This window comes from Mesoplodon bidens (assembly GCF_964165515.1).
Source record: "Mesoplodon bidens genome assembly, chromosome: 15".
Classification (NCBI taxonomy): Eukaryota; Metazoa; Chordata; class Mammalia; order Artiodactyla; family Ziphiidae; genus Mesoplodon; species Mesoplodon bidens.
The window spans coordinates 67901950-67927047 of record NC_138171.1 but is presented as its reverse complement, the minus strand read 5'-3'; the positions used below and the strand labels follow the sequence as shown (position 1 = coordinate 67927047).

At 44.2% G+C, this 25098-nt stretch overlaps 2 protein-coding genes across 3 annotated transcripts in view; both read right to left on the bottom strand.

Moving 5' to 3' along the window:
- The window catches only part of KAT14 (lysine acetyltransferase 14), a 42710-nt gene extending 39489 nt beyond the window's left edge, over positions 1-3221 (bottom strand). For both annotated transcript variants that reach the window (XM_081255552.1, XM_081255553.1), the window contains exons 1-2: positions 2962-3221; positions 664-782 (exon numbers count right to left, since the gene is read on the bottom strand). In XM_081255552.1, coding sequence (XP_081111678.1) covers positions 664-782; positions 2962-3220 — 378 coding nt within the window. In that variant the 5' untranslated portion in view covers position 3221. The remainder of the gene's footprint in view (positions 1-663; positions 783-2961) is intronic.
- A 289-nt stretch (positions 3222-3510) lies between these two features.
- PET117 (PET117 cytochrome c oxidase chaperone) lies at positions 3511-7200 on the bottom strand. Its single transcript, XM_081255554.1, has 2 exons — positions 6576-7200; positions 3511-3669 (listed from the first exon to the last, which is right to left on the bottom strand). Exons 1-2 carry the CDS (start codon positions 6669-6671, stop codon positions 3520-3522), a joined length of 246 nt encoding a protein of 81 aa, XP_081111680.1. The 5' UTR covers positions 6672-7200; the 3' UTR covers positions 3511-3519.
- Positions 7201-25098: the final 17898 nt, after the last annotated feature.

Genomic DNA, 25098 nt, shown 5'->3' with positions numbered 1-25098 from the left:
AGAACAGTGCCTGGTTCGTCATGTGCACTCAATATGTGTCGAATGAATAAACATAAAAACTGAGTGAGTGATGTCTAATACATTTTTAGAACTTAAAAGACTGCATATACCATTGGTGCCTTGTTATAAACATATTAATATAAAAACAAAACCCAAAAAATTAATACAACCTGGAGATCAGTTAAAAGATACTGTTCGGGCTATAGCTGGCTGGGATTAAGGTGACCATCTTTACTTTTTTTTTTAATTTAAGTACAGTTGCTCTACAATATACAACTAGTTGCTAGCTTCAGGTGTACAGCATATTGATTCAGCATGTTTATATTTTTTAGAATGTTTTTATTTTTCTAAAAATAGCTGCCAAAAAAAATGTGAACCTCTTCGATTAAAATCAGAGTTTGGTATTATGTATAAATGAAACCGTGGGTGGGATTTTCAGAATCTCAAACCCAATTCACTAAGTTGGCAGTGAGTATTTTTAATAACTCCTTTCTCCACACATTCAGTATGATTTTCATTGTGAAATAAAGTGACCCTCAAAACAACTCAGAAGCTCCTATGTAGGTTCCTCATTCCCTAGTTACTTATTCCAATAAATTTCGCTGGGGCGGGGGAGGTGGGGGGACCAACCCCATGAATTCTAGAGAAAGAGCTTTAACTCACTTGCTGCCATGTCAGCTTCAGCCGCTCATACTGCTCCTTGCCATCTTCAGAGCAATCGGAACAAGTAAACCTAAAAAAATTATCGCCCTTAAGGTAACTGAGCTGTTCCCTCAGCTGACCTAGGAGGAAAACAAAAAGGCACATCACAGGTGTATCTAGAACAGAGGAAACCCAACGTTTTAATCAATCTACCAGCCATTTCCTAAGTTTCCCAGGCTGTGTTTTTCCATTTCTTTCAGCCAGCCCGTGAGGGCAGGATGGGGATGGGGAAGGGAGTACAGAAGGTTTTTATTCTTCTAACATCAAGTGCACGCCCACTAAGATAGAGCTGTGGTTCCCAGACTTTCAGAAGAGACACTGGAAAGGCAGGTAGCATTGTTCTCACTGGCTGTTCCAACTGTTAACATTCCCGACTCCTACAGGAGGTCTCCTCACACATTCTTCCAAGAAAACATCTGAGCTCCCACTGTGCCACTGGGCTAGGAACCAGGAACACAACACCTGAGACAGACGCGGTGCTGGCTCTCAGAGGCTTACAGATGCGGTGAGGGCTAAAGAGGAGAGTAGGTAATCACAGTAGCACAGAGGCTCTCCGTCCTGACTGTGCATCAGAACCACCCAGGAAGTTTTGTGTTTTAAATATGCCCAGGTCTATCCCCCGCAAAATAAATCAACCTCTGGAAGCAGGGCATTTTCTGAAGCTCCCCAGGTGATGCTGATGCTCTGGGAGATGTGGAAACCCTGGAGTGGGATGTGATGGGTGCTGTGGGGCAACGTGAGAGCACATAAAAGAGATGCCCACCCACATGAGGAAGACAGCAGCGCTAGAAAAAGTGGGGTGGACGGGGGCCTGACGGATGGCTAGAATTGGCACGTGAAGAGGTGTTTGTGTGTGGGGCGGGGAGTGTAGAGGCTGTAGAGACTCATGTTCCACAGAGGAAATTTACAAGCACAAAGTCCTAGGGATAAGAAAGAACTGCTTGGGCTTCCCTCGTGGTGCAGTGGTTAAGAATCCGCCTGTCAATGCAGGGGACACAGGTTCGAGCACTGGTCTGGGAAGATCCCACATGCCGTGGAGCAACTAAGCCCGTGTGCCACAACTACTGAGCCTGCGCTCTAGAGCCCGTGCTCTGCAACAAGAGAAGCCACTGCAATGAGAAGCTCTCGCACTGCAATGAAGAGTTGACCCCACTCACCGCAACTAGAGAAAGCCAGCGTGCAGCAACGAAGACCCAATGCAGCCAAAAATAAATAAATAAATAAATTTATATTAAAAGAAAAAAGAACGAACTGCTTGTGCAGAAGGAAAAGCTCACCCTAACTGCAAAGCTCTGTTTCCATGTGGGGATAGGAGGGCACGAAGGAGAGAGGCTGGAGCAGTTAGCAGGGGCCCCAGGAGGCAGGGCATTTACAGCGCAGGCTGTGAGGATGGGGGAAAGCCACCCAGGCTTTCAGGCAGAACCCTGAATCTATAAGCAGAGACAGCCCGAGGGCAAAAACTAGCTAACTTATAATAAAGTTTAGGTTTGCTTTCTGTGAAAATGGTGTTAATTTATTAATAACTACGAATCCATCTTCAAAACACCTCCACATACCAGAAAATGACCCAGTTCACAACAATATATATACACATACACATATATAAATTTCTCTGACCTAGTTACAAATTCTATTACACAGAGTATTCCTCTAGTACATACGTCTTTACTACTCTCCGCGTAATGGAAACATCCTGTTTTGGTTAAGAGCCCTGATGACTGGCAAAGCACCTTACTGCATGTATCTACGGCCAGCAGATCAAGGAGGCCAGCAAGGAGAAAACACGAATGGCCCTAGAAAAAGGCATGATACATATTTAATCTCCTAATTCTGACCTTATATCAACATAGTATAGCAGTTGTTTTCCATGTAAGTTAGACACTACCAGAGTTATGTTTATGAGTCTGAAGTTTAGCTCTACACTGGGCCTAGAATTTGGCCCCAAAACCACAATAATGTGACCCTGATAGAAAAATGTGGCTAATTCTTTAAGTAACACAGAATTTCCAATTTTCTAATTTTTATTGGGTTAAAATTGAGAATGTTAATTTAACAATGTGATAGAGGTTGGCAGTAATATATATGAGTACAAATGTGTTTATGTTTTATATAAATTTGCAGTTAATCAACTACACTAATAATAAATATAAGAGTTATCTTTTTATTTGGGTCTCTTTCACATTCATGTTTCTTTCACAGGTTAGAAAAACAAACCTTCCTGCGGGAATTGACAAAGGAAAGGAAAGGAGAAGCTCTTACTGGCTGGGATCCACTTCTGGCACTTGTCGCAGAAGTAGGACAGCTGCTCCTCCATCCACGACACGTCCCCTTCATCACTGTTTAGGGAGTCCCCGCTCTGGTCGTGAGACAAGTCCACAGACGCCTGGTCCTCTGACTCGACGATCAGCAGAGTCTCCCCCTCCACCTCCCCCTCCTCCAGCCCCTCCGAGGTGGATGTTCTTGTGGCTTCATCGTCGTGCCGACTGATCAAAGTGCTCAGATGGATGTTACTCTCCATCCCTCCCGGTTTGCAGGTTCAGTGCTCTCGGGAACAATCCCAGTTTCTGGACACTAAGCTTGAAGGGTCTCCTTGCTGACCACACAAACAAACTCTCAGAAGAGCGTCTGCCTGACTCGACTCAGACACAAGGGGCACTTAAAGCATTTATTTAGAATATACGATCCATTGTCCTTTTTCTGATCAAGTTTAAAAGGATGGTGACCACAAAAAGGCTGAAGATCTCACTAAGCTGTTCTCCATCAACACTCACACACTTAACGCTGTCTGTTCCATCAATATCTCACACACATTTCAAGTCACGTTTTTTGAGATCCTTTTGCCAACACCATCTTCTCTCTTTCTGCTTCAAGTTGCTCAGTCAGAAGAATCTGTTCTCCTAAAAGACGAATATTTTCTTTTTTCCGATTTTGCCTCTCAATGTCTCTGATCACTCCGTCACGAAGCCTCTAAAAACGTAAGAAACAGATTTTAGTGAAACGCGGGAACAGGTGGTTCCCATCCTTGTGTCATTCAAATCCAAAAATCAGTGTTACCAAAATACACTTAAAACTCTTAGATTCCAAGTACTCAATTACTATTTTAACTTTCTGTGTAGATGTAAATGTAATAAACCATCAAATTAACTTGGTAGCGTGACAGTATTATTACAGATCTCTTATCATACTTTAAGAAATTTTGCATCATTTAATATAAAAATGGGAAATAACAATTAAAAAAGAAAAACTGCCACTATGCTGAATTTTAAAAATTTAGTTAATATATGATGCTTTAAAAACTTGATGAGGGACTTCCCTGGTGGTCCAGTGGTTAGGACTCCGCACTTCCACTTCAAGGGGCACGGATACTATCCCTGGTCAAGGAACTAAGATCCTGCAAGCAGCGGCTCAGCCAAAAAAAAAAGAAAAAACAACTTGATGAGAGTTACTTGAGTAACTGTGAACTACATTCCTGTTAGCAATTGTCCTAACTGAATAATAAACATCCAAGAAAGAAAATTACTAAAATTTGAACAAACTGTAAGGATGCAAGAAAGTAAAGAACTCGGCTTCTTCTATTACATACAGAGAAAAAGTAAAAATTACAATTACATAATGGGGGAGAAGGGGAAAAAGAACACTACCAGCAGAGGAAAAAATTAAGGCCCACTGATGGTCGTTACTTTGATAAACACTACAGACAGGTAGAAAATTCCAGAATATGGACCTGGCATCTAAGATGAGACTTTCTAAAGCATCAATCCAGTCATTACTAACAACTTACACTTTACAGGTCATAAAATACTCTAATAACTTAACAGTGGCCTTGGGAGGCAGAATAATGGGGGCAGGGCCTGGGGCCTGGGTAGGGTTTTTTTTAATTACTATTATGTCTATTTTAACAACTCACCAAGTACCTAATTGCTGGCCCTCCTCCAGGCCTAGGGCTCCAGTCCCCATTACGGGGGAAGCTAGGAAATTTAAGAGTCCTGGGACTGATAACACAACTGAAAACCAACTGTCCTGAACCCTGTGTCCCTGGCAAGATCTCCAGGCAGAATCGGAGGCTCTCATTCCACTCCTCCCTCCCCAGCTCCTCTCCTGTGCTTCTTCCATCGGGACACACCTACACACGCCACCCAAGCCCCGAAGCCCACACCATCCACACCTGCTCTGAGGTCCTCCCCTCCTTTCTCAGGGACTTTAGCACTGGGCTTGGGATCTTGTTCTCCATCCAGCATTCGCTAGTTTCCTCCAGGTTTCAGTCTGTGCCGACTGCCTCGCACATCCCTCCTGCGACTTCCACTTGACTACCTAAGCACCGAGACCTCTTCACCATCACAACTCTAACACCTAGAACGCGGCGCCTCGTGTAGTACTCACTGCTGGTTTTGCTGGGCTCCTGTGAGGATCGAGGATGATGTATGTAAAGTGCTTAGTACAGCGCCTGGTATGTGGCAGTCAGTCAGGAAACAATGGGGGACAACAGTCATTGTTTTATTTTTTGCTTCCTTGAACCTTCCAACACACCCACTGTGTCAAACATTTGTCCTCCTCTTTCCCGCTGCTAGAAAGTAACCCGGCAATGAATGATTGGACGTAAAACAAACACAGGTTATTCCGGTCAATCTCAACCTCTAACTTCCAAATACCTAAACCTTACACTTGTCCCATTCTGACAGTGGTTCTCAACCCTGGCTGCATGTTAGAATCCCTGGGTCGCTTTTAAAGAGTACCTAAGTGGGACCCGCATCCCCAAGAGATTCTGATTCAATAGATCAGGAGCAGGGCCCAGGCTGCTACCTGGTAAAAACTTCCAGGAACAATCGCATGTGTAGCTGGAGGTCAGAACCAAGCTTTCACCCAGCCGTACTCCATACTCGGAAAATCCCTGCTCGCTGACCTCAGAGCTACATCTGACATAGCATCTTCTACCCTATCTCAAATTTTCTCCAGTCACCATCTTTTCCTTCTTAGAGGAGAAAATCTCCCGCTTCTGTTCCAAAAGCTAAACCCTTACAATCATTACGTTAATCCCAATCTCTAATCTCTTCCGCGCCCTGTCACCATTAATCATTTCACTCCCTCCCCTAAAATCTTGTATCATCACAGGCTTGCTCTCCTCTGACTTCCAGAGTGTGAACACGGGACAAAAGCCTCACCTGCTGCATCTCTGCACCCCGAGCACCCGGCGCGGTCCCACGCAGACAAGCCTGTTTACAGTGACTCACCCAGCGGCCTGCGTCCACCCCGGGCCAACCGGGCTCCACCGCACCCCTCCCCACACAAACACACACCCCCGGCTGCCCCTGCTCGAGCTCGGCCTTCCGTCCCCGGAGCAGCTGCGCGTCTTCATCTCTGTTTCCCGACGCGCCCGGGGCGGAGCGTGGCGCACGGGGGCCCGGCAGTAACCTCCGCCGATGGGAAAAGGAAGAAAATAGGACTAGAAAACACAGCAAGACGGACAGGCCCCTGAGCGGTCAAGTCAAGCATGTTTCCGCACATAAAACCACCGAAAAGAGAAAAATTGGAGACCGCTATCTCTATCGTCCCCAGAATCTAGTTTCCTTAGCAAACTGTTCCGTAAGAAGGAAAAACCCACCCCCCACACGAGTATCTCTCCCAATTCCCGAAGGCGAGAGGCGGGGGAAGCGTAACCAGCGTTTCGACACCCGCGGGGCGGGGGCGGGGCCGGCCCAGAGCACCGGGTACCACAGCCCCCACTTCCCGGACGCCACAGGGAGCGGTCTCCCCGCCTCGGAGGCGGGAGGGGAGAAAAGAAAGGCGAGGAGGAAACGGCGCCACGCGGAGCCGGACCCCAGGCCCCAGGCCTCCGCCGCCGCGCGGGCCCGAAGGTGCGGGCACGTGACACTCACCTGCTGGTCCTGCCGCTGCTTCATATGCACGCCCGCCACGGTGGCCGCCGTCAGCACCACCGAGAGGCCCAGCACCACCTTCGACCTCCCCGACATCCCAGCGCCGGCCGCCGGGGCCTGCACTCCCCGTGCCCCAGGCCCAGGGCCGCCGCCGAGCGCGCGCCTTTGCCGGGGCGGGCCAGGCTCGACCCCTCGAGCGCAGAGCCCCAGCTGCAGCCAGGCGCGAGCAGTCGAGAGCCGAGCGCCGAGCGACGCCCAGGCTCCGCGGAAGGCGGGGCTTCCGGTAGGGCCTAGGAATCGCAGGCATCCCCTCCCTACCCTGCGGGCGGGCAGGTAATAACACTCCCAAGAGCCCCGGCCCAGAGCTGGCCCCAGCACCACCCAAGGCGGGGTTCCAGGCCTGAGCCCTCTCAGTTCATCATCCGCCCCCAGCGGCGGGAGAGTCCGGGGGTCGGGATGCCGGACCCGGTACCTTAAGGACCCTCGACCGCGCGCGTCCCTTCGGAGCGCGGGGCTGTGTCGCGCAACGCCAGCCCCACCAAACGCAGGCCTCGTTGCCCCATCGGCGGGGAGGTGCCAGGAGATGGAGTTTTTCTCGTTAGATGCTGTAGACACGGTCACCTGCTTTCACCTTGACGCTGTGGGGTGGCGGGTCAGGTCTGGTTTTTCTTGACATCAAAAAGCCTTCTGGCTACAGAGCAAGCTCTCTGGGCAGCGGCACGTCTTCGCCTGCGGGCACGAAAGGCGCTGGCCCCTTGTCGCCCAGGTAATCCTTGAGGCATCCCTTCTACACCTAGTTCCCGCCCTCAGATGCCCGAAATGATGGAGCAAAGCAGAGCGTCGAGAACCGCCGCAGAAGGTACTGTGCAAGGCGCACACAGAGGTTGGGCTTTCCAGTGAAACGGTATTATCATCAAGTCATTCTTTCCCACTAGAATTCCCAAAGGACAGACTTCCTCCTGGGCAAGCAACTGTGGACGCTGTTGATTTGGGCTGAGTCTCCGTTAGCCTCACCCCAGGGCTTCTTCGACATTGATCTCTGTAGTGCCTTGCTGTTCCAGCGTCTGTTGTGCGATCATCAATGGCTTGAGGTGAATGTTGCTCTCAAGAAATGTAATAAGGGCTTCCCTGGTGGCGCAGTGGTTAAGAATCTGCCTGCCAATACAAGGGACATGGGTTCGTGCCCTGGCCCGGGAAGATGCCACATGCCGCAGATCAGCTAAGCGCGTGCGCCACAACTACTGAGCCTGAGCTCTAGAGCCCACAAGCCACAACTACTGAGCTCACGTGCCACAACTACTGAAGCTTGCGCGCCTAGAGCCTGTGCTCTGCAACAGGAGAAGCCACAACAATGAGAAGCCCGCGCACGGCAACAAAGAGTAGCCCCCACTCACCGCAACTAGAGAAAGCCGGTGCACAGCAACGAAGACCCAAGGTGGCCAAAAATAAATGGATTAATTAATTAATTACTTTTAAAAAGAAATGTAATAAGATAAAAATAAATTTAAAAAACGCAAATACCCTTTTCAAATGTCATTTTTCTCAGCAGAGGAGGAAGTACCATTGAATTGGAGAACGGGGTCCCTGTGCTGACCTCGGAGTTAGAAGCAATTTAATTCAGGACATATTTGGGTGTTTCTCTAAAGAAAAAAAAATCTATATTCGACTGCTTTTTACTTGTGGTAGGTTCCAGGTATTTTTTTCCCCTAACTCAGTGCATCTTCAATAAAGCTGCATGTCTTTAATGTATGTCAGAGTGAGATGGCCTTTCATTCTATCATGACTGATGTTTCAACTTGTTTTCTTGAAATGTATTGTTATTCTACTTTTTAAAATCCCTTATGGGGGGACTCCCCTGGTGGTCCAGTGGTTAAGAATCCACCTTCCAATGCAGGGGACACGGGTTCGTATCCTTGGTCAGGGAACTAAGATCCCACTTGCCATGGGGCAACTAAGCCCCCACTTGCCATGGGGCAACTAAGCCCATGCGCTGCAGCTACTGAGCCTGTGTGCCACAACTAGAGAGAAGCCCACCTGTGCACTCTGGAGCCCACACACCACAACTAGAGAGAAGTCTGTGCTCTGCAACGAAAGATCCCTCATGCCGCAACAAAGATCCTGCATGCTGCAACTAAGACCAAATACAGCCAAATAAAATAAAATTTAAAAAATAAAATAAAATCCCTATGGGGAATTCTCTGGCAGCCCAGTGGTTAGGATTTGCATTTTCACTGCCAGGGCCCGGATTCAGTCCCTGGATGGGGAACTAAAATCTTGCAAGCTGCCGGTGGCCACACAAAAAGAAAAAAAAAAAAAATCCTTTATGTGTTAATGGTGTCAAATTCAGAAATGGATTATCTGTTTAACTATTTGTAAACATAAGCAGGGTGTTTTCTGTGATTACTGTCACATAAATTACAGAGTTCTGAGAGTGACTGCACATCATCAAACATTGAAACCAAATTTTTTTTCATTAAACAATTTCCATCTAGTCTCAGTATATTTTTAAGTGTGTCCAGTAGGTTTGAATAAAAACAGTTTTCTGAGACAACTTGAAGAGTTTCTACCAATGAATACATTTTCAAAAAGGACAGTCCAGACTTGCTGGTTGGCTCATTTTATTTCCCAGCAGACTCTGATTGAAAGTACCAGGAGCAGTAGCTTCAAGGCAGCCCCCATCCCTCATGCAGCTGAACACCTGGAAGGAAGCCAGACTGGTATCAAATAATCACAATAAAAAAGAGGGAGACAGGTGATTGTTATCAGTCAAGCAGCAGTTCTTATGTTCTGCGTGTTTGTCTCCCTCAAATTCTTATGTTGAAATCATAATCCCCAAGAGGATGGTATTAATAGGTGGCATCTTTAGAAGGCAATTAGGTTTAGATGAAGTCATGAGGGTGGGGCCCCCATGAGGGGGTTAGTGTCCTTATAAGAAGGAAAAGAGACTAGACGAACAAACAGATGGCACCTGCAAACCAGGAAGAGGCCCTCACTAGAACCTGACCAGGCAGACACCCTGATCTCAGACTTCCCAGCCTCTGAAACTGAGAAATAAATGTCTGTTGTTTAAGCTGCCCAGTCTATGGTATTTTTGTTATAGCAGCCCAAGCTGACTAAGACAGCAATTATCTGTTCCCCAAAGTTAAGTGCAGGTGTGGGTCTACTGCTCCAGAGTCAGCATCACCTGACACAGGAGAAGGTTCAAGACCCAGATCTCTGTCAGGACCTTCCAGCACTCTCGGAGCCAGGTGCCGGCTTGTCTTGAGTTCTTCACTCCCTTCCTCTCTCTGGTAAATCATCACTAAGGCCTACTCAATGGAAAAGTCCTGCTTAACCACTGCAGACTCTGAGTGAGAGGTGGTCCTGAAGTAATCACAGAAGTAAGTACAGGCAGAGCTTCTACTATAGGGTGGAAGATTTAAAATTGAGGCCCACGCACCCACAGGGAGGGTAAAAAAAGTCAGTTCATGATGTGCAAACCCTCAGCACGTTCAGGCACCGTGCACATTTTAAAGCTGTTTATCCTTGGACCAGAATCTCCTCACTTCCCCCACACCCCAGCACCTAGCAACCACCATTCCACTCTCTGCTTCTGTGACTTTGACATTTTTAGATTCCACATATAAGTGAGAGCGTAGTGTCTTTCTGTGTCCAGCTTATTTCACTTAGCATAATAAAATGTCCTCCCGGATTTCCTTCTTTTTTATGGCTGAATAATATCTCGTTGTATACATATCCCACACATTTATCCATTCATCTGTCAGTGGATACTTAGGTTGTTTTCATATCTTGGCTATTTCAAATAATGTTTCAATGAATGTGGGAATGCAGATACTCTTCGAGATCCTGATATCATTTTCTTTGGATATATACCCAACCGTGGGATTGCTGGATCATACAGTAGTTCTATTTAATTTTTTGAGGAACCTCCATACTATTTTCCACAATGGCTGTACCAACTTACTTTCCTACCAATCAGTGCACAAGGGTTCCCTTTCTCCACATCCTCACTAACGCTTGTTATCTCTTATCTTTTTGGTTTTTTGTTTTTGTTTTTCTTGGCCGAGCCACTCAGCTTGCAGGGATCATAGTTCCCCAACCAGGGATTGAACCCCGGGCCCCAGCATTGAAAGTGTGGAGTCTTAACCACTGGACCGCCAGGGAATTCTCTTATCTTTTTGATAATAGCCATTCTAACAGGTGTCTGTGATATCTCATTGTGGTTTTGATTTGCATTTCCCTGATGATTACTGATGTTGAGTACCTTTTCATGTGCCTGTTGACCATTTCAATTATAAGATAAATAAATTCTGGGGATCTAATGTACACAGTGGTGACTATAGTTAATAATACTTGTATACTGGAAATTTGCTAGGAGAGTAGATCTTAAGTATTCTCACCACACACAAAAAAGGTAAACTATGTGAAGTGATGGATGTGCTAATTACCTTGATTGTAGTAATCATTTCACAATGTATAAGTATAGCAAATCATCACAGCGTACACCTTAAGCATGTACAATTTTTATTTGTAAGTATACCTCAATAAAGTTGAGGAAAAAAGAAATTTTAGAAAAAATTTTAAGGACCAAGAAGAAAAATAAATTACGTACATACACACACATATACACACTCAAAAAAGAGAGAAAGGTAGCACTGACACCCGATACAACACAGATGAATATTGATATCTTAAACACGTTATGCTAAGTAAAAGAAGCTAGTCACAAAAGACCAGGTATTGTATGATCCCATTTATATAAAATGTCCAGAATAGGCAAATCCATAGAAACAGAAAGTAGATTACTGGTTGCCAAGGGCAGGGGGTGTTGGAAGGTGGGGAGTGACTGCTAACGAGTTCTTTTTGGGGAGATGAAATGTTCTAGAATTAGATCATGGTGATGGGTTCACAGCTCTGTAAATCTACTAAACCACTGAATTGTACACTTTAAAAGGGTAAACTTCAAGGTATGTTAATTACTATTTCAATAAAGTTGCTAAAAGAAGGTGAAAAAACATAAAGCCGTTTATATGTATCAACTTATTTCATCTTCACAGTAGGTGCTATTATTATCCCCATTTTACAGATGAGGCAACTGAGGCACAGAGCAATAGGTAACTTGCCCAGGGTTCACAGCCTGAAAGTTACGGAGAGACCTAATTGGTTTTTTGTTCTGTTTTCAAAAGACATAAAAGATTAAACTCATAAAAGATAAACCTGGTTTAAAAGTTTAAAACAGAGGACATATATCTTCGGGTGATAGGGAAAATGTGTATATGTAGAATCTTCCAATTCCATACTTCAGCTACTTAAAGAGAGGGAGGAGTGGAAAGAAAGGGAGGCCGCTAAGAATGGACACACAGGTGATCTGTAGGTCCTGAGGTCATAGCACTGGCCTCTCGGGATGTTCACCTGACTTCTGTGCCCCGTTCACGTGGGCCTCTGGGGTTCAGTTTTCAGGTCTCCCATTCCTCCCTTTGTAGGAGCCTGCAGTCCTCCAGCGGGATGTTGTTCTCAGAAGGTGGCATCTGTGAGCGAAGGTCTACAGCAACAAAGGGCTTCTGGCTTCAGTGGGGACAGTCCCTGACCTCTTGGGGCCTCGGTTTCCCCCTCTGTACTGTGGGGATGATGATATGCCTGCTACCTCCTGGGCTTGCTGGTTGAGAGGAGGAATTAGCAGCGTGACTGCACCAAGCCAGGTGTGGAGCGGTGATGCCTGCCGCGCCCCAGCCAGTGAGCCTTCAGTGGTCCCCCGGGAGTCGTGAGATGGGGACCCCCTCGGCCTGGAGGGAGGGGAATCCTTGTCTTTGCATCCTCAGGAGAAGTCTGTTCATTTGCAGCTCGGAGGGCATTTCGGTGACATCCCAGCTGGCTGCAGCGGGAGCGCTCTCGCCCTGCTTGCCCAAACTGTGCATTAGAGTTTCCTGGTTTCAAAATACTTGGTGTGTCTGAGTTCTTTTGGATTCAAAATCCAGTCACATAGTCAGAGAAAAACATCAACCTTACTGGTTGTTAATGGAAGAAAAGAGCTGTTAAATGTAACAGCTTTAAATGTAACTTTGACTGCTGTGAATTTATGAATCATTGTTAAAAAATAATGGCTTTGACAATATCACATGTTGGCAAAGACACAGAACAGGTGGAATGCTCTGTACTCCTGGTGGGAGTGTCTGTTGGAACCACTTCAGCTGAATGTGCTGGAGCTGAACAGGTGCGAACCTGGTGACCCAGAAACTTCAGCCCCAGATGGAGGCCCTGCAGAACTGCTACGTGTGTTCACCCGAACACATGTGCAAGCATATCTGTATAAATCCCACTTGCAGAAGTCAACACGGTGGTTACTTTGCTGGGGGGGGGCGGGGCGGGGGGGCACAGCGGGAGAGTATTTACTGGGAGAATGGGGTGTGAATGGAGCTTCTGGGATGCTGATGTCATTCTGTTTCCTGATCTGGGTGCTGCTACTCGGTATCCGTGAAGATTAATCAAGTGGTACATGGATTCTGTGCTCATACCTATATACATGACCTACTGCTATACAAAATCTTACATAAAATTATGAACTGAAAAAAAAATGGCTTCACATTTTATCACCACTTCTTGCACCAAGAAAGTTTTTTCTCCATGATGACTATCAAAGATTGAAAATATCATATTAAGTGAAGTAAGTCAGATAAAGACAAATATATGATATCACTTATATGTGGAATTTTTAAAAATGATACAAATGAACTTATTTGCAAAACAGAAATAAACTCAAAGACATAGAAAACAAACTTATCGTTACCAAAAGGGATGGGGTGGGGGAGATAAATTAGGAGTTTGGGATTAACATGTGTGCGGTACTATACACTATGTACCATATAAAATAGGTAAAGAAGAAGGACCGGGGCTTCCCTGGTGGCGCAGTGGTTGGGAGTCTGCCTGCTAATGCAGGGGACACGGGTTCGAGCCCTGGTCTGGGAGGATCCCACATGCCGCGGAGCAACTAGGCCCGTGAGCCACGACTACTGAGCCTGCGCGTCTGGAGCCTGTGCTCCGCAACAAGAGGCCGCGATAGTGAGAGGCCCGCGCACCGTGATGAAGAGTGGCCCCCGCTTGCCACAACTAGAGAAAGCCCTCGCACAGAAATGAAGACGCAACACAGCAAAAATAAATTAATTAATTAATAAAAACTCCTACCCCCAACATCTTCTTTAAAAAAAAAAAAAAAAAAAAAAAGAAGGACCTACTGTATAGCTATATATATATAACTGAATCACTTTGTTATATACTTGAAACTAACACAACATTATAAATTAACTATGCTTAAAAAAATTAAAGAGATTATCATTTAAAATGGCTGAATCAGGGGGCTTCCCTGGTGGCACAGTAGTTGAGAATCTGCCTGCCGATGCAGGGGACACGGGTTCGAGCCCTGGTCTGGGAAGATCCCACATGCCGCGGAGCAACTGGGCCCTTGAGCCACAACTACTGAGCCTGCGCGTCTGGAGCCTGTGCTCCACAACAAGAGTGGCCGCTATAGTGAGAGGCCTGTGCACCACGACGAAGAGTGGCCCCTGCTTGCCGCAATTGGAGAAAGCCCTCACACAGAAACGAAGACCCAACACAGCCATAAATAAATAAATAAGGAATTTTTAAAAAATGTCTGAATCAGGACTTGTGTGCAGACATTTTAAACATAAAACTTGATATAAAAAAGTTAGATGCAGGGAAGCATGCTCTAGTTTTTTCATTTAAAAAAAATCACAGAATTGTTATCAATTTAAATCTACCCAATACTTTGTTTTTATTCTTTTTCCTATAATTTATAGTATCATAGATTTTTGTTTTTATTTTTTATATCATGTAAAGAAAATGTAAGAAAGTATTATCCACAAAGCTCCATTTAGAATTATCTAAGCTCCCTCAAGTTGATTCCAGTGAGATGCACAAATATCCTTTTTTTCAATGTTAATCAGGATGGGACAAAGATTAGGAAGCATGGCTAATTTAACACAATTTGCTTTGTAGACAGAACTTCAGAACCTTGTGTATCTGCCCTTATTCTAGTTTCCTGGTTGTCGAGTGATCACGTCAGCTCCTGCCCTTTTCAGCTTTGGACGGACCCAGATGTGCCCAGAGTGACCACTGCTCTCCTGGAGGGGACAGCGGTGCTCCACTCACAGCTCCTGTCCCTTTAAAGTCAGCTCTGATTAGAGCTGGAGAAGAGGCTGGTGGTGACACGCAAACCTCAGGAGCTCATGTGCTCTGGAAGCCTGGGAGCTGCAGGCTCCCGCACCCTTACTGAGTTGTTTTCAAACCTTGAAGTCCCTTTGAAATTGATTGCTTGCGTGATACTTCTTGCTAAGTAAAACCACTGGGAGACCTAACCAATGCCATCAGATTGAACTTATTTTCTAAGACAAAAATATGACTCTGACCTTCTTAAAAACCTCTCAGTGGCCCCCCATTCCTATAGGATAAAGCCCCAAACTCTTTAGAATAACATACTACCCTCTGCACTCCCCTGCAGTCTCTGCAAAGTAAGTGGAAACATCAAAAAGAAGGACAGTTGGAGACCAGTGGCTTGGAGAAGAACCACGCAATGGAGACTAAGTGGCAGGGGGTACAGTCATCTCCCTCTGTTTGAACAATGTGGTCACCCAGTGCTTGTTCCACCTGCACTCACACAAGGGCGGGATTTGAAAAAATGCTTTCACCACTGAGTGTGTAATTTGGCTTCTGTTGTGTGGGCTTGAATCGGGGCCAGGTCCCCACAGCTATTGGGGGAGAGCTGGGTTTCCAAGTCACTTCTGTCTTAGGGAATATTACTCACCTACTCTAGTGGGAGGTATTAATAGGGAGGCTTGGGTTTAAAGTGGAATAGATGGCGGGCACGAATGTGCAGGTGAGGCTGGAGGCATGAGGCAATGAATGAGAAGGTTTTGTGGGCAGGGCTGAGGAAGAAATGAGGCAGAGAGGCGACGGTTTGTTTAGGAAGAAGGTGGAGGTCATCGGCCGAATTGGCACCTGTGACCACCTTTATTTAAAATAAATTTATTTATTTATTTATTTATTTATTTTTGGGTGCGTTGGGTCTTCCTTTCTGTGCACAGGTTTTCTCTAGTTGCGGTGAGCGGGGGCTACTCTTCGTTGTGGTGCGTGGGCTTCTCACTGCGGTGGCTCCTCTTGTTGCAGAGCACAGACTCTAGGCGCACAGGCTTCAGCAGTTGCGGCACATGGACTCAGGAGTTGTAGCTCATAGGCTCTAGAGCACAGGCTCAGTAGTTGTGGTGCATGGGCTTAGTTGCTCTGTGGCATGTGGGATCTTCCCGGACCAGGGCTCGAACCCGTGTCTCCTGAATTAGCAGGCGGATTCTTAAGCACTGCACCACCAGGGAAGTCCCTTCAGTGACCATCTTTTGTGTAAATATTCCAATCCCAGCACCAAATGGTTTCGGAAATATCACACCACAGGGGATCCCATAAAGCACCATTAGTACTGTTTAAAAAGCAAACACGGGACCCTGTCTCACATATGGCCCTGTAGTGGGCTCTTGCAGGCAGTTAATACAGTAGGGTCCCATCCTCTTTAAGCTTAGCTTCTCAAACCAGCCATCCATGGAAAGCAAAAATCACAGGCAAAGCTGCCCTTGAAAGTCCCTTGGGAAGGTGGCATGTTGGAGAAAATAGACTCTCAGTAATTCAACACAGTCTTTCCTCTGGTGCTGGAATTGGTCAATGTGAATTCAACAAAGGATCTATGTAATTTATTTGGAATTCTGCACTGGAGATTTCTCTCTTCTCCCCCATTTGGTAATTTATTCAATCATTTTATCAATATGGACTGATGGACTGATATTTGGGCTATAATGCAGTATTCCTTATTTTATGGCTTAAACTGGTCCAGCTTTGGCCACTGGGAGCTCTCTCAGTTGGCTCCTGTACCCTTTGACATGCCCATCAAGGTGGATTTTAATTTGTTATGTACTTCCTTACTTTCTAGCAGCACTGCAAGATGCTCCAGGTTCATCTCATGTATTTCCTGTCTCAGTCTTAGAGTTGGCCATTTCTCCAAGGAGCCCTGCCTTTTATTGAAGAAGGGTATTAGAAACCAAGACCTGGGGCCTGTGTGTGTTTGTTGCCCCTGGGGTGTTGTTTCTTTTAGGCCCTCTCAGCTGACAGAACAAATACATGTGTGTATACTAACCTGTGCATGTACACATACTAAGTTAAACGTGAGTTATTACTGATGTCTCCAACTCTAATCCTGTACTGCACGGATCATTCTAGTCTCCTCCCTTGTTTATCTCTAAATTGTCACACCATCCACCACCCATTTAGTTAATTATTCAATTTCCATGTATGTGTAGAACAGTGTCAGGATGGTTAACCCTCACGCTCATGAGAAACCAGTTTATAAGCTAGCGTACTGTGCTTTTATTACAGTTCCTTTGTTTTGGTCTTAGGGACTCTGGATTTCCAAAGTTACTAAGTCAGTACTTTTCCCCACCTCCGTCAGTGAGGTTGTTTCACGTATCCTCAATACAGTCTGATGCTCTTGTCACAGTCTTCATTCTTTCCTGAGAGATTTTTTTTTTCCTCCCTTCTATAAATATCCCAGAATCAGCATAAATCCATTCTTCCCACTGCCCAATTGTGGTAGATAATATTGGTTTTAACCTTTACCTTTATAGCTTTAAATACATTTAGACCTCTGTGCTTGATTTATCCATTTTAAATATTTTCTGACTGCCAGCTCTAAACACTGAGGAAATGTGTAATTACTCTACCTCCCACTTCCATTCTTTCTCAACTTTTGTTATCATTTCTTCACTGCCAGAGTCTATAATATTCACATTCTGTTCTGTAACCACAATTCCCACATTTGTTTTCATCTTAGTCTCACATTTAAATGATTCAATGGTCATTTCCAGTACTTTCAGTGTTGTTTCTCCATTTATCCCTTATTAGCGTGTTTAAGAAAGGGTTATAAAAACTACATTTTCTGAATTCTTGTGCATTCAAAAATGTTTTTGTGTTGGCTTTGTACCTAAAGCACTGTTTCTTGGGTCATGTTGTCTTTCCACAAGGGCTATATAGACTTTACTTATCAATCTTCTAAAATCAAACAGCTGTGGAGACCTGAGGGCTGCCTAGTTTTCCCTTTCAGTTATTAAATTATTTTGCACGCTTGTTTAAAGTATACTTTATCTTTTAAGCCCAAACAATGTTACTAGACTATGTTTTTGAGTCAATTTTTTCTTGGACATGATGTGCCCTTCATTTTGTACATTCATAGTTCTTTTATTTCTGGAACATTTCTTAAATTGTATCTTAAAAATATATTGTTCTATTACTTTGGTTTTCTTCTTCAGGGACACCCCAATTATGCGTATATTGGATTTTCTCTGCCTGCCTTTCACATCTAGTCCTTTTAGACTCTGAACATTGCTTTCTAGTCCTTTTAGACTCTGGACATTTCAATTACATTTTGCATACTTTTCTCAACTCTGTTCTCTAGATCTCTCCCTTTATTATCAGCAGTGTCTATTCTACTCTGAGAGTTGTACTACTCTGGCAGATTTCATTTGTCATTGATTTCTGGTATACTCTTGAAATTCCACTTTTTTTCTCAACCATATTAGCTCATATTTCATCTTGCTATTGTAGCAAAATATACACAACATATATTTACAATTTTAACCATTTTAAGTATACAATTCAGTGATGTTAAGTACATTCACAATGTTTTGCAACCATCACCACTATCTATTACTAGAAATTTGTCATCATCTCAAACAGAAACTTTATACCCATTAAATAATAATTCCCCATCCCCTTCCCCCAAAGCCCCTGGTAATTTCTATTATACTTTCTGTCTCTATGAATTTCACTATTCTAGGATCCTCATGTAAACAGAATCATATATATTTGACCTTTTGCATTTGACTTTTTCCCCATAGCACAATGTTTCCAAGCTTCGTTCATATTGTAGCATGTATCAGAATTTCCTGCCTTTTTAAGATTAACTAATATTCTATTGTATGTAGATATCACACTTTGTTTATACATTTATCTGTCAATGGACATTTGGGTTGTTCCACCTGTTGTCTATCGTAAATAATGCTGCTGAGAACACTGGTGCACAAGTACCTGTTTGATTCCCTGCTTTCACTTCTCTTGGGTGTATACCTAGAAGTGGTATTGCTGGATTCTATAGATAATTCTATATTTAGCTTTTTTTTTTTTTTTTTGCAGTACACGGGCCTCTCACCGCTGTGGCCTCTCCCGTTGCGGAGCGTGGACGCGCAGGCCTAGCAGCCATGGCTCACGGGCCCAGCCGCTCTGCAGCATGTGGGATCTTCCCGGACCGGGGCATGAACCCGTGTCTCCTGCATCGGCAGGCAGACTCTCAACCACTGCGCCACCAGGGAAGCCCTATATTTAGCTTTTTGAGGAACGACCACATTGTTTTCCACAGCGGCTGCACCATCTCACATACTCACCAGCAATGCAAGGGGTCTGAATGAGGATTCTAACTTCTGCACATCCTCTGCAATGCTTATTTTCCATAATAGCCAAACTAATTGGTCTGAAGTGGTATGTCGTTGTGGTTTCAATTTAAGTTTCCATAATGACTAGTGATGTTGGACATCATTTAACGGTGCATGAAGGTTTTAAATTCTGATGACATCCAATTTATCTATTTTTTCTTTTTTTGTCTGTGCTTTTCATGTCATATCCAAGAGATCATCACCAAATCCAATGTCATGAAGGTTTTCCCCTATGTTTTTTTCTAGAAATTAGTATAGTTTTACCTCTTACACTTAGGTCTTTAATCCATTTTCACTTAATTTTTGTCTATGGTATAGGGCAGCCATCCCCAACCTTTTTGGCACCAGGGACCACTTTTGTGGAAGACAATTTTTCCATGGACTAGGGTGGGGGGTAGGGATGGTTTCGGGATGATTCAAGTGCATTACATTTATTGTGCACTTTATTTCTATTATTATTACATTGTAATATATAATGAAGTAATTATACAACTCACCATAATGCAGAATCAGTGGGAGCCTTGAGCTTGTTTTCACTTGCCACTCACTGATAGGGTTTTGATATGAGTCTGCAAGCCATTGATTTATTATGGTCTCTGTGCAGTCAAGCCTCTCTGCCAATGATCATCTGTATTTGCAGCCGCTCCCCAGCACTAGCCTCACCACCTCAGCTCCACCTCAGATCATCAGGCATTAGATTCTCATAAGGAGCACACAGCTTAGATCCCTTGCATGTGCAGTTCACAGTAGGGTTCACGCTCCTACGAGAATCTAATGCCGCCACTGATCTGACAGGAGGCGGAACTCAGGTGGTAATGCGAGCGATGGGAGCGGCTGTAAATACAGATGAAGCTTCCGTGGCTCGCCTGCCACTCACCTCCTGCTGTGCGGCCCGGTTCCTAACAGGCTGATACCAGTCCGTGGCCTGGGGGCTGGGGACTCCTGGTATAGGGTAATACTACAACTTCATTCTTTTGTATTCATTATATCCAATTTTCTAAGCATCATTTTTTCAAAAGACTGTCCTTTCCCCCAAATTTCCCACCAGCATTTTCTTTTTTGAACCTGATACCCTTGCTGAAAATCATTGATCATGTATGTGAGGGGTTACTTCTGGGCTCTGTATCCTATTGTATTGATCTATATGCCTGTCCTTGTGTCAGACAGAACCATACTGTTTTGATTACTGTAGGTTTACAGTAAGTTTTTTAATCAGTAGGAGTCCTACCACTTTGTTCTTCTTTTTCAAGACTGTTTTATCTATTTGGGGTCCCTTGAGATTGCATATGAATGTTAAGATTGTTTTTTCATTATTTCTGTAAATAATGCCATTTGGGTTTTGATAGCGATTATATAGAATCTGTGGATCACTTGAGTAACATTGACATCAAAAATATTGTCTTCTAATTCATGAACAGGAAATGTTTTTCCATTTATTTGTCTTTAGTTTTTTTGGCAATGCTTTGAGTTTCCATGTACAAGTCTTCTCTTCCTTTGTTAAATTTGTTCCTAAGTATTTTATTATTTTTGATGCTATTGTAAGTGTAATTGTTTTCTTAATTCTTTTCTTGGATTGTTCATTATTCATGCATAAAAATACAACTGATTTTTGTACATTGTTTTTGTATCCTGCAACTTTGCTGTATTTATTAAGTCTTTTGTAGTGTGTGGAATCCTTAGAGATTTCTACATGTAAAATCATGTTATCTGTGAATAGAGATCATTTTACTTCTTTCTTTCCAATTTAGATGTCTTTTCTTGCCTAATTGCTCTGGCTAGGACTTCAGTATGAGACTGAGTAGAAGTGGCAAAAGTGGGCATCCTTATCTTGTTCTGGATCTCAGGGAAAAGCTTTCAGTCTCTCACCATGGAGTATGATGTTAGCTATGGGTTTGTCATATATGGCCATTATTGTGTTGAGGAATTTTCCTTCTATTCCTAGTTTTGTGGTTGTTATTGAATGGAATAGGGGTTGTTACTGGGTTTTCAGAAGAAAGCTGGCATCATCTGATTTCCCATTTAAAAGCATATCTCTGGTAACTGGGTAGAGAATAGACTGTAGGAAGCAAGGGTAGAAGCAAAAGACCAGTCATAAGGCTATTTAAGTAAACCAGTCAAGAAATGATGGTGGCTTGCTTCTGGGTAGCAGCAGGGAAACAATGAGAGGTGGGTGAATTCTAGGTGTATTTTAAAGATGGAGCCAACATGGTTTGTTCACAGGTTGGGGGTGGGGTATAAGAGAAGGAGATGGTCAAGAATGACTCCAAGATTTTTGGCATGAGCGATTGGAAGTATAAGGTCACTATTCACTGAGATGGGAGAGGCTGTGGATACAGGACCTTGGACCAGTGGTAAGTGTGGGGTGTGTACTAGACATCTAAGTGGAGATCTTGAGTAAGCATTTGGATACACAAGTCTAGAATTTGAGATTGAGGTCTGCTTGGATATATTAATTCGGGAGTTTTTATGTACATAGAATTTGAGGTCTTGTGATTAGATGCCACTACCAAGGAAATAAGTGTGAACAGAGAGGGAGACCAAGGACAGAGTCCTAGGACACTCCAGCATGAAATGGTTCAAGAGAAAATGAAGAGGGACTTCCCTGGTGGCGCAGTGGTTAAGAAACCTGCCTTCCAATGCAGGAAACACAGGTTCGATCCCTGGTCTGGGAAGATCCCACATGCCGCAAAGCAACTAAACCCATGCGCCACAACTACTGAGCCCACGTGCTGCAACTACTGAAGCCCATGAGTCTAGAAGCCACGCACCACAACAAAGAGTAGCCCCCTCTCACTGCAACTAGAGAAACCTGTGCAGCAATGAAGACCCAACACAGCCAAAAAGAAAAAAAAAAGAGAGAGAAAATGAAGGACCAGTAAAGGTGACTGAGAAAAAATGCCAATGAGGAAGAAAGGAAACCAAGAGGTTGGATGTCCCAAGAGCCAATGAAGGAGAAGAGAATGATCAACTGTATCAAATGCTCGTGGGTCCAGAAAGAAGAGGGCTTTGACAAGTTCTCCATGTGGAGGTTATCAGTGATCATGAAAAGAACTGCTTTGGTGTTTTCTCTGTGGGTGGGAAAGCCAAATTAGAATTGATGTCAGAGGGAATGGGGAAAGAAATTGGAGACTGTCATACAGACAATCCTGCAGAGGAATTTGGCTGCAAAGTAAAGACTTAGGGTGGTAGATGTTGAGAAAATGAAATTGACAGAAGCTTGTTTTGTTTTGTTTTGTTTTGTTTTTTAAGGAGTGAGCAGCAATAGCATCCCTGTGACCAGATGCGAGCGACCTAGGAGACAGGGAAGCGTGGATGGTACGGGGAAGAAAGAGGAGAATTGCTGGAGTGATTCCCTTGAATGAGCAGGAGAGGGTGGGATTTGATGTACAGAGGAGTGGGTGGCTTAGGCAAGGGCCTGAAGAGTAACTCTAGCATCTATGGTACCAGAGCCATGAGGAGGCCCAGGCCACGTGGAGAGGCCACAAGTGGATGTTTTCCCCAGCAGCCACAGCTGAGGTCCCAGCCAGCAGCCCCCGTTAACCGCCAGACATGTGAGTGAACGATCCTCAGGTGACTCCAGCCGCCACCTTTGAGGCTTTTGGCTGGAGCAGAGAAGAGCTGATCTCACGGTGGAAACTCCTGTCCCACAGGAACCATGACGAATCATAAATGATTATATTTGTTTTAAGCCACTAATCTTTTGGAATAATTCATTACTCAGCAGTAGATAATTTATACACCCTTGTCTTCAGCAGCCCCTTACTCCTCAATTCGTGAGTTTTCCAGTTTTCTGATGCAAAAATCAGCTTCCTTTTTTTTAATCCCCTTGCTTTTCCTCACAGCCCTGCCCCGTGGCAGCATTTGCTTTCAACGTTCCCTGATCTACTAAGTTCATTCCTGCTTATTCATCTACTTTCCACCTTTAAAAACCGTGCTGATGTCTCTTTTCTACAGGCTGTTGCTTCTCCTGTTCTCTGTGCCCTAAGAGGCTTTGCGTGGTTTTTAAATCTGTATGTGGTTATTTTAGTGACCTCTGGGATGAATGGAGATAAACACATGTGTCCAGCCCACATGTTAAATTTATGGCTTCCCCTCTCTAATTAAGTAGAGCTCAAGGTGATTTAATCCTTTTCTGAGCCCTTGCAACACCCTATGATTTAATTTTGTGGCAAGAAATAGATATGAACATCAGCTAGTTTATACACGTATATATGAAGTATTATGAGGTTTTCAAATCACTGAAGGAAGAGTTGAATGACCAAGACCTGGGGAGAAAAGAACGTAGGAAATCTTTGCTGAGTGTTCACAGAGCTCTCTTTTGTCCAGTAGTGCTGTCCAAGGGGCAGGACATGGGCCACAGGTGTCATCTTACAGTTTCTGGTACCATATCAAAAAAAAAAAAAGCACAGAAAGTAAAGAAAAAAATAAACAAGTGGGACTTCCTTGGTGGCACAGTGGTTAGGACTCTGCACTTCCACAGCAGAGGGCATGGGTTCAATCCCTGGTCAGGGAACTAAGATCCCTCATGCCACATGGCATAGCCAAAAAAAAATTTGAAAAACCAAAAACTTTCATATATAACATACATCAGTGTTAGTTATACTTATCACGTTGTACCTTACATCACTAGTACTTATTTATCTTGTAACAGGAAGTCAAAGTAGCCAGTCTTAAGCCTGCTTCCCCTTGGAAACCACAGTGAGGCCTCCTTTCCACATTTTCCCTCCCCTCCCTCTACCTCCTGACCAGCCCTGGTGCTTCCCCATGTGGCCCTGTGTGCTGTGCTTCCTGTTTCTAGGGGTCTGTAAGTATAATTTTCTTCCTTCATCATGGTCATTTTTGTGTCTGTGTGTCTTAACGTACCTGATTAAAACAAATCTTGGATTTGTTTTAATCCAGGACCTTAAACTTGAAGGTTTCCAAGTACAAGATGGTCTTCTTCCCATTTGTCCAGGTTTCCCACCGCCTTAGGACAACCTCTGTCTTCATTTTTCACGAGTCTTTCCAGAGTTTAAGTATACAAGCAAATACAAATATTTTCCCTCCTTTTTATCAAAAAGGCAGCATAATATATGCACTGAAATAGCTTTTAATCATCTCATGCCTAATGATGTCATTTTTCCTGTTCTTGATGTCTTTGTAAGAATTTTAATAAGTTCTTACATGGTCATATGTAGTTCATTTAATTCTTGTGTTATTATTTAATCTGCCACACCAGTAGATCTCTTCGTTCCTGTTTTTTTTTTTTTTTTGGGCTACATTTGATCTTCGTTGCTGTGCGCAGGCTTTCTCTAGTTGTGGCGAGAGGGGGCTACTCTTTGTTGCTGTGTGCAGGCTTCTCATTACAGTGGCTTCTCGTTGCAGAGCACAGGCTCTAGGTGCACGGGCTCAGTAGTTGTGGCATGCAGGCTCAATAGTTGTGGCACATGGGCTCTAGAGTGCAGGCTCAATAGCTGTGGTGCACAGGCTTAGTTGCTCCGTGGCACGTGGGATCTCCCTGGACCAGGGCTCGAACCCATGTCCTCTGCATTGGCAGGCAGATTCTTAACCACTGTGCCACCAGGGAAGTCCCTCCTGTTGTATTTTAAACTACTGGAGGTGAAAGCTGTGTATTGTTTGTCTCTGACAGCTTTTTATCTATTACAGTGCTTCCCGCATGGTCAGTAAAAGTGAGCTAAAGTGAAAAAGAAGATGAGCAGATCTTTGTGGAATAAACGAGTTAATATTAGAAAACCGTGTACAACGCCTATCCTTTTCCAATAGTAGCCAATTTCATATTCATTGTACTTTTAAAATCGTTAAAGACTTGTACAGTTGTCTCAGTTTCTTTCTGTTTGGAATGGGGTTTTGTTGTTGTTTTATTTTGTTGTTGTTTTGCATTTTAAGGATAGGCTGATAGTATTTGGGAACTTGGAAAAAGATAAGTATAAAAGTCATATCGGGGCTTCCCTAGTGGCGCAGTGGTTAAGAATACGCCTGCCAATGCA